The sequence below is a fragment of the Echinops telfairi genome, unplaced genomic scaffold (genome assembly GCF_000313985.2).
Source record: "Echinops telfairi isolate 266 unplaced genomic scaffold, ASM31398v2 ScPeMD7_7469;HRSCAF=8507_0, whole genome shotgun sequence".
In the NCBI taxonomy this organism is placed as follows: Eukaryota; Metazoa; Chordata; class Mammalia; order Afrosoricida; family Tenrecidae; genus Echinops; species Echinops telfairi.
In genome coordinates, this window is record NW_022111372.1 from 34414872 (window position 1) to 34424356 (window position 9485).

General features: G+C 46.5%; 1 protein-coding gene across 1 annotated transcript in view; it reads left to right on the forward strand.

Annotated features, from left to right (window-relative positions):
- Nucleotides 1-8633, forward strand: part of BACE2 (beta-secretase 2) — a 140731-nt gene extending 132098 nt beyond the window's left edge. Inside the window, exon 9 of the mRNA XM_004696919.2 lies at nucleotides 6717-8633. Within this exon, the coding sequence (XP_004696976.1) occupies nucleotides 6717-6970 (254 nt within the window). The 3' untranslated portion in view covers nucleotides 6971-8633. The remainder of the gene's footprint in view (nucleotides 1-6716) is intronic.
- The last annotated feature ends 852 nt before the right edge of the window (nucleotides 8634-9485 follow it).

Consider the following 9485-nt stretch of genomic DNA (forward strand, 5'->3'; position numbering starts at 1 on the left):
TGAGCCCTTGGTATCAGCTCCTCATTTTCTCTGCTCCCTCCCCGCTTCCCCCTCCCTCATGAACCCTTGATAATTTATAAATTATCATTATTTGTCATGTCTTACACTGTCTGATGTCTCCCTTCATCCACTTCTCTGTGGTCCATTCTCCAGGAAGGAAGTTATATGTAGATCCTTGTGATTATTTCCCGCTTTCTACCCCACCTACCCCTTCCCCACCTGGTATCACTACTCTCATTATTGGTCCTGAGGGTTTTTATCTGTCCTGCATTCCCTGTGTTCCCATGTACATGTGCTGGTCTAGCCAGATTTGTAAGGTAGAATTGGGATCATGATAGTGGGGGTGGGTGGGTAGAAGGAAGCATTTAAGAACTAGAGGAAAGTTGTATGTTTCATCGCTGCTACCCTGCACCCTGACAAGACAATATTTTCTAATTCATTCTCTTTATGATATAAAATGTTGTGATATTTGCCATTATTAATTTATACAACCATTACCCTTAAACCAGCGGTTCTCAAATTGAGGGTTGCGACCCCTTTGGGGGTCAAAGGACCCTATCACAGGGGTCACCTAAGACCATCGGAAAACACATATTTCTGATGTTCTTAGGAACCAAGACACCACTCCTCTATGCGTCTCTAGGCAGGTCCGCCCACATGCAGATACGCCCACAGACGAGTACCTGGTGGGAACACTGTTACCCATGCTACACCTTGCTTCAAGACAAAATATCATTTATAATTAGAAATAAATCTTTCACAATATTCATTATATATTGTTTTGTGATTAATCACTATGCTTTCATTATTTTCAATTTGTAATAATTAAAATACATCCTGCATATCAGATATTTACATCATGATTCCTAACAATAGCAAAATTATAGTTATGAAGTAGCAACAGAAATAATGTTATGGTTGGGGTCACCACGATATGAGGAACTGTATGAAAGCGTCACGGCATTAGAAAGGTTGAGAACCACTGCCTTAAACAATCCCAAATCTTCCATCACCAGAAACACACGCCCTTTACTCTCCAGGGTATTTCTGCTCTGTCCTCTAGGGTCATTTTGAGTGGGAATCAGCTGGGTGGTGAGTTTGGAGTGAGCCAGAAGAACACACAAATCTGGGGGAAACCCAACAGAATTCTCCTTAGGAGACTCTCTCGTGTGCTTTGAGCAGGTTATCAGGAGGGACCAGTCACTAGAGACGGATATTGTGTTTGGTAAAGTAGAGGGTCAATGAACAGGAGGAAGCCCCTCCACGAGATGGATTGGCACCACAGCAGTGGGCTCAACCATAGCAATGGTTGTGACAAAGGTGCTAGACCAGCCACAGTGGGTTTGGGGTTTTGTTCTTTTGGTTATTTTATTAGTTGGCATTTAATACATATATCGTATCATTCCAAATTTCAATCACTTCCAGTACAATGTAAAATTGATGCTACAATCAATATCCAAAGATTCTTCTCCTAGCTTCAATGTTTCTTTTTTTCTTTCTTTCTTTACAGTGTTATTAGCACATAATCCACATATCATGCAATTCAATAGCAATGATATTTCTTACAACAGTGTTTGCAATATTGGAAATGCTGGAGCCAACCTAAGTGATCACAAATATGGGCTTATTAAACCAATGCTATACATCCATGAGATCTTTTTATTATGTATAGTCATAAAAATTTTATGGCTGAATATTAAATAATGTGAAAAGTTGTTTTATCATATGTCAAGTTACAATGTAGTTTACAAAACAGGCAGCATGACACGATTTTAATAAACCAAGATGCAGAGAAAAAGGCTACACTACATAAAATATTGATATTGGTAGTTTCCAAGGAGCAAATTGATGAGTGGTTTATTGCCCTGGTTTTATTTTATCTATATTTTTGAATTTTCTAAGAGGACATTTGCTTATTATTTAAAATCTTTGTTAAATAGTTGTATTTGCATGCTCTAGACCAGAGGCCGCAAACTTTCTCTGTGAAAGGCCCAGTAGTAAATACTATAGTCTTGCTGGACCACATTGTTTCTTTCATGATTGTTTGTATTTACAGTATAAATGTAGCCATTGGAAAAAATAAATGAATGAATAGGACTGGGTCCTCATCAAGTTGATTCCAACAAATAGTGACTCTACAGAAGAGGATCGAACTGTCCTGTGGGTTTCTGACACTGTAACTGTACGGAAGTATAAAGTACAAAGCTTCACTGTCTCCTGGTTGGTGGTTTCAAACCTGTGGACCTTGTGGTTAGTGCCCCAGCGTGTGACCAGGACACCACCAGGGCTCCATGCTTTTGTACAGTACATTTTTATTTGCAGCACAAGGAGGCAAGGCCAGACTGGTCAGAGGGATGTTGTTTGAGAACCCAGCGTTCGACACTCGGGGCTTGTGGCCCACATCAGCAGAGGCCAGCAGCATCCCAGAGTACCAAGACGTTTGCCTCGGGCCTGGCCTTTCTCTTAAAAGAACCTGTGTCAATAACAGTTAATTGTCAAAAGAGGAGGCGGTCTAGCCTGGCCCAAGGGATATAGTTTGCTGACCCTGCTGTAGCTGCTTTGGACCTAGTTCAGCCAAAGGCCAGCATCTCTGGGTACTTGGGCATTTGCAGCTACAGTTAGTTCATTGCCTTTTTCCTCCTGTGCTCTTAGGAAAAGCCACTTATTCATTACCTTTCTTCTCCTGTGCTCTTAGAAAAGGCCATGATCGCGGGATCCATATTAGCCAGAAATGTATCCTCCTTGCAAAATGTTCTAGCCTTCCCCCCACCCCACCCCACCCCACCACTCATTTTAGAACCGTCTTTTTTAAGGCCACTATTCCACTGTCATTTGGACTTTTTCTTCCTTCCACTTAAAAAGAGAGGGGCAATAAGGCTCTTATTTGGCAGGCTTCACGGGATACTACTGCATTAGATAAAAGACAAGAATGACACGCTTAAGGACATTATTTTCTGGTGCTGAAATATTCATGTCTGCAATTTAAGATAGGCAAAATGGGCAGCAAGGTCTTTTCCTTTTCTTTTTCCCCAAATAAAGCTTAAGGCACTCAACAAATTCTGAGCTTCTAAAACGAGCAGCGAAGTGTCAGGAAGATGAAGACAATCTCAAGAAGCAAAACCAGCAACTGCATAGATTGTTGTGTTAGCTGCCGTCTGACACAGGCATCCATTCCGACTCGTCGTCAGCCCAGTGCCACGGAACGAAACACTGCCGCGCGCTCATCGTCACGAACGTGCCGGAGCCCATGGTTGCGGCGACTGTGCCCATCCATTGCATTGAGGGTCTTCTTGTCTTTGCCCCTTGCTTCACCAAGGTTGCTGTCATTCTCCAGAGGCTGGTCCCTCCTGACAACAAGTTCGAAGTACCTGAGTCAAAGTCTTGCCATCTTCAATTCCCAGGAGCCTTCTGGCCGTGTTTCTTCCAAGATAGATGTGTTCGTCTTTTGGCAGTTCGTGATCTATGAATAGTCTTCACCCATGCCATAATTCAAAGGCATCCATTCACTTGCTTTTTTTGACTGCTGCTTCCAGAGGTATGGATTATGGTTCTAAGTAAAATGAACTCCTTAATCACTCCATCCTCTTCTCTGTTCATTGTGATATTGCGTATGGGTCTAATTGTGCAGGGTTTTGTTCTCTTGACATTGAAGTGGAATCCATAACGAAGGTTGTAGCCTTTGATCGGCATCAGTAAGGACTTCAAGTTCTCCTCACTTTCAGCAAGCGAGGTTGTGTCATCTGCATATTGCCAGTTGTTCATGAGCCTTCTGCTAATTGGGAGGCCACATTCTTCTTCCTATAATTCAGCTTCTCACATGATTTGTTCAGTATACAGATTAAACTGGTGTGGTGAAAGGATACATCCCTGACACACATTCTTCTTTATTTAGAACCACGCAATATCTTTGTTCTGTTCAAATGACTGCCTCTCGGTTTATGTCCAGATTCCATGTGAGCACAATCAAGAGTTTTGTAATTTCCATTCCTTATAATGTTATCTATACTTGTTGATTACCCACATTGCTGAATGCTTTTGCATGGTCTGTAGAGCACAGGTAAACATCTTTCTAATAGTCCCTTCTTTCTGGAAAGACCCATCTGAGGTCAGCAATGTTAACTGTCAGTTTGTAACTTCTTCAGAGTCAGTCTTGAATTTCCAGCAAGTCCCTGTAGCTGTATTGCTGCAACCATTTTTTAAAAATTATCTTCAGCAAAATGTGACTTGGATGTGATGATAACAATATTGGTAAATAATTTCCACATTCTGTTGGGTAACTTTTCTGTGGATTGGGCACAAATAGGAATCTCTTCCAACCCGTTGGCCACGTAGCTGCCTTTCAAATTTCTTGGCAAAGACAAGCAGGTACCTCCAGCACTACTTCTGTTTGTTGAAGCATTTCTACTGGTATTCAGTCAATCCTGAAGCCCTGCTTTCCACCAACGCGTTCAATGCTGCATCTTTCTTCAGCATCCATCAGCTCTTGCTCCTAGGCTACCTCCTGAAAGGATGGCACATCAACCAGTGCTTTTTGGTACAGTGACTCACTCTAATCCTTCCATCTTTCTCTGATGTTTCCTCTCTCATTCAATCTTCGCACAGAAAAATTCTTCAATATTTCAACTCAGGCTTGAATTTTTTTCCTGCAGGTCTTTCGACTTGACAAATGCTGATATGCTCTTCCCTTTTCTTTCTTTCATTTTAAAAATTTCAAGTCTTTTCATAGATCACTATAATGCATTACTTTGTGCTGCTCTTTGAAATACTCGATTTAGCACTTTGACTTTATCATTTCTTGCATTTGCTTTAGCTTCTCTAGGTGCTAACAACTTCCCAGAGTCTCCAAAGTGTGTGTGTGTGTGTGTGTGTGTGTGTGTGTGTGTGTGTAGTGTAGTGAAAGCTGACAAATCCCAATCCATGGGTCAGGTATCAGGCTGGTGGCTTCTTCTGCTTTATGAACCCCAAATCAGCAGGGCAGACAGTAGCTGCTAGCCCACAAAGCTGTGGGAGCTGGGGAATCCCAACACCTACCGTTCTGACAGCAGGCTGCTGGCTGACATCCCAGCAACTAGTCAAAGGATGACTTAGTTGGAAGCTGGTTTGAGAGTTTTGTCAGAATATATATATATACTTGAATACAGGCAACACATCCCAAGGAAACTGGTTGGCTTTCAACAGACTCACTTTTCAATTGATTGGCCACTTACTTCAGAAAATGAAGGATAATTATAATTCCATATTGCATTATGGAAAGCAACCAGCCAGCATTTGCCAAAGCACTTAGACTCATCGCCTAGCCAAGCTGTCCATGACACTTGCTGTAAGAAATAATCTCAACTGTCTCCCTGGTTAGAGCTTTATCCAAGAATCACCTAGCAAACACTGTCACATGACTTCGGTACCTTTCTTTGTCACCAGTTAAAAGAAAACTTCAAAAAGTTTATAGAAAAATGAACTTTAAATATAATGGCATTACCCACAAACATTTAGAAGCATCAGGCGGTATCTTAGTTTCCTAGTGCCAGTAGAACAGAAACACCACAAATAGGGACCTTTAAAGAACAGAAATGTACTCTCTCCCAGTTCTGGAAACCGCAGTCTGAATGCAGATCAGGGCTCAACGGGGAGGGCCTTTGTATCCAGTTCAGCTCCTGGTAGCTGGCAGCTATTGGAGTTCGTGGCCTCGTAGCTTCTTCTGCCTCCATCATCAGATGGTGTCTGCCGTCCCCCTGTTGTGTTTGCTTGTCTCTGTGTCCTTGCTGCTACTTGTAACTCGGAAGTGATTGGGTTCAGGACACACCAACACCAACTTGGCCCCCATTAATTCTCAGAGCCCCACTGCCATTGAGTTGATTACAGCTCATAGTGACCCTCTAGGACTTACTGGAAGTGCTCTGTAGCATTTCCAGGGATACAAGCCTTTACAGAAGCAGACAACCGCATCCTTCTCCTGCAGAGCAACCGGCTCAAAGCCCCGATCTTTTGGATAGCAACTCAATGCTTACCACTCCTTGCCCAGTCCCAGATGGCCAGGAAACCCTGGTCCCAAACAGAATCTCAACCATGGGGCAGGAGTCAGGATTCTCCAATGTCTTTTAGCGGGGCCGGGGGTTCACAATTCAGCCCTTGATGAGATGGTGTACTTATTTACCACTCCTCATTCTGGGTCCAGGTAAAAGGTAGGTGTGGCACAGGACCAGAAGGTGGAGCGGCAGGTTTGCCTGCTTCAGTCTGGAAACCCCTCCAGAGTGTGGCTCTGTCCCACAAAGCCCTGTGTGCCCTGTCTGCTCTGTCTGCTGTAGAACTGGCCCAGGAGCACGGGTTCAGAATGATCCCAGGGGGACAGCATCTGCGGTTCAGGCAGGTCTGCCTGAGCTTTCTGCAGTAGCGCTCTCTACTCCCCATAATCCAGTCTCCTCGGAAGAAGCACCACCCACACAGGCTGCCCCTGTTGGCCCCACTGCGCTCACTTCCTGTGGCCTCTGGCTGCTGCCCTCTGTGTGTCGCTGTCCATCACGGGGTTCACATACCACAGACCTTAAAATGCCCTGCAGCCCCCTGCCTGGTCCCCTCTCCCGCGGCCCCGCGAGCCCCTATCCTGGAATCATCGGAACCAGAGTCCAATTAGGCCGTGGTGTCTTAAAGCAAGAGGTTGCCTCTTGTCAAGAAGAAGGCTCATTTCACAGCTGTGGATCTCTCCCCTTTTGTCTCCTCAGAAATTGCAGGTGCTCCGGTGTCTGAAATTTCTGGGCCTTTCTCAACAGAGGACATAGCCAGCAGCTGTGTCCCCACCCTCCCTCTGAACCAGCCCATCCTCTGGATTGTCTCCTATTCGCTCATGAGCATGTGTGGGATCATCCTTCTGATCTTAATCGCCCTGTTGCTACTTCCGTTCCGGTGTCGGCATCAGCCCCGCCACCCGGAGGTCGTCAACGATGAGTCCTCTCTTGTGCGCCATCGCTGGAAATGAACTGGGGTGACCTTGAACTCAGCGGCAGCGAGAATGATGGCCGAAGTGCAGGAGGCAGGGCTCCGAGGCCCCCCGCTGCCTCCAGGACCCACAAGTCTTAAGTCACTCTCTGCTCCCAGATGCCTTCCAGATCCACTGTATTCTGATTCGTGATTTGAAAGCTTTCTCCTTCTCCCTGACTCCCAAGAAAAATAAAGAAACAGAAACAAACAAGCAAAACCAATCCCAAACCCCACCTCTTTCTGAACCGCAACAGAGTCCGTTGGACCTGGGGCTCCACGTGATTGGTCATGCCCAAACATCTAGCTGCGTGCCTCTCTTCTCTTCTCCTACCTTTGGAGAAAGTACGGATCGTTTGTAGCCTCGCTTGGGGTATGGGAAGCCTTTTATAGTCATTGCAATTAAGGACATATTGGCTCCAGATCTAGCCCTGGGTCACTGTGGGGAGGAGAAGGCTTGTAGTAGATACTGGCAGGAGAAGGAGCCGAGGTACTGGCCCCTGTGGAGCTGGAAATGCAACAGCAGCCCTTTTGTAGGCACCTCTCTCGCTGTGCTGACTGGGAGCTGAGCGTGCTCAACAGCCTCTTCTGGCACCTTTACCCATCAAGGTAGACCGAGCAGGAAGCTTTCCTTCTGTGCCCAATAGTGTTGAGTGTCATTGATGTAAAACTAAAAACCTACCTCTGTTGAGACTTTGCCCAGCACACTGTGCCTGGGTGGGGTGCAACAGCCTCGTTGTACCCACTGTCCTCACCTAAACGAACCCTCCTGCCAGCAGGCGAGACATTGCCACAGGTGCTGAACCATGCATCCACATAGAAACAGTCTGCCATCGCCACGCGTGCTGACTCTTCGTCAAGTCAAAGCAGTGTCTTCAGGAGAGTAACAAGTTGCATTTCACTCGGTGGGTTGTGGAGTCCCTGTGTGGCTCACATGGTTAAGCTCTTGACTGCTAGCCAGAGGGTTAGTGTTGGAGCTCACCCTGAGGCCCTAGAAGGAAAGGCTCAGCGATCCACTTCCTGAAGGGCACAGCCTGGGTCCGATGGTGCAGTTCTACTCTGCAACACATGGGGTCGCCATGAGCCACAATCAACTCCCTGGCTGCTTTCAATCACAGTTTGGTGATTGGTTTGGTTTTTTCCCCCCAGAGCTGCCCTGGAGGTCCATGCTTCTGGCCCTATTGGGGGAATGGTTGAAGGCCCATGTTTCTGACCAACTTCGGGGAAGGAAGGAGAGGGCATTGAACAAAACAGAGAGACCCTTCAACTCTCATCCCAGATTTAAAGCCACGGCTTTGCATTTGCAGAACCCCCTAGGCCCCTAGGCCTAGGCCTAGGCCTGAATAATGAGCATTAACAAACCTGCTTAACAGTTGACTGCCACGCTTCTTCCCTTTGGCGGGTTCAGTATTTGGTGGCGACCCCTGTGTCCAATGGGATCCTCGTTTGGAGAGACCCCGTGCTAGAACTGCGTGAGGCCCTTGCCAAAGAAAAGTGTTCGCCTTCACATGGCGTCGCCAGCCTTCTATGAGCTGGAGAGGGTTCAAAGCCCCTATCCCGCCTGCCTTGGTTGTCCACCACGATCAATGGTCTCCTCTTTGCTTTGGGGATGGGTTGGACATCTACGTAATAAAATCCCGCTGAAAGGGCTAACGTGCCGAGAACTTCCTCTGGCTGCCGTGTCATTTGTGCTCCTGTGTGTGTTTCCACCATCTGCTTTGCTGGCTCATCCTGGGTGGGCACGATTAAGCCCATGGCTACCACTCGAAGGTCGGTGGTTCGAATCCACCCAGAGGTAACTTGGAAGAAAGCACAAACTCACTGCCATCAAGTCCATGCTGACTCACAGTGACCCTGGAGGCCACAATCTGAATGCTCCTTTGCAATCCCGCTCTGACACGCATTGGGGTCCCACCCATCAGTGTCAACTGAGTGGCAGCTGGTTGCAGTGGCTTTGCCCACTCCGTCCCCAGATATCACCTGCATGTTAAGGATTGGATGAGTGTTCCAGAGAGGGCGAGTGGCCACTTTTGCATACCCTGGTGTCTTCACACATGCCCCAGCCACCAAAGGGAATCTTCTGTGAGCTTCTTCTAAGAGTTGATATAAAAAATTAGCCTATGCATCCTTCAAGAGCCCTGGTGGTGCAGTGGTTACATGTTGGGCTGTGATCCCCATGGTCAGCAGTTTGAAACTGCCAGTAGCTCCTGGGCTTTCTACTCCACTAAACAGTGACAGTGTCAGAGATCCACAGGGGAGCTAGCTATGAGTCAGCACTGACTCAATGGCAGTGAGATTCTTCACGATACGTGATGGGGACGAGGCCTTCTGGGAGGAGTGCAGAGAGAAGAAATCTCTTGTCAGATGCTGATAACACTTCTGGTCCCAGATTTGGAAGGACAACATACAAAAAACTCACTGCAACTGGGTCAGTTCTGACTCAGCAACCCGATAGGACGGGGCAGAACTGCCCCTGTGAGGTTCGGAAACTGTGACTCCACAGAAGTAAAAGCCTC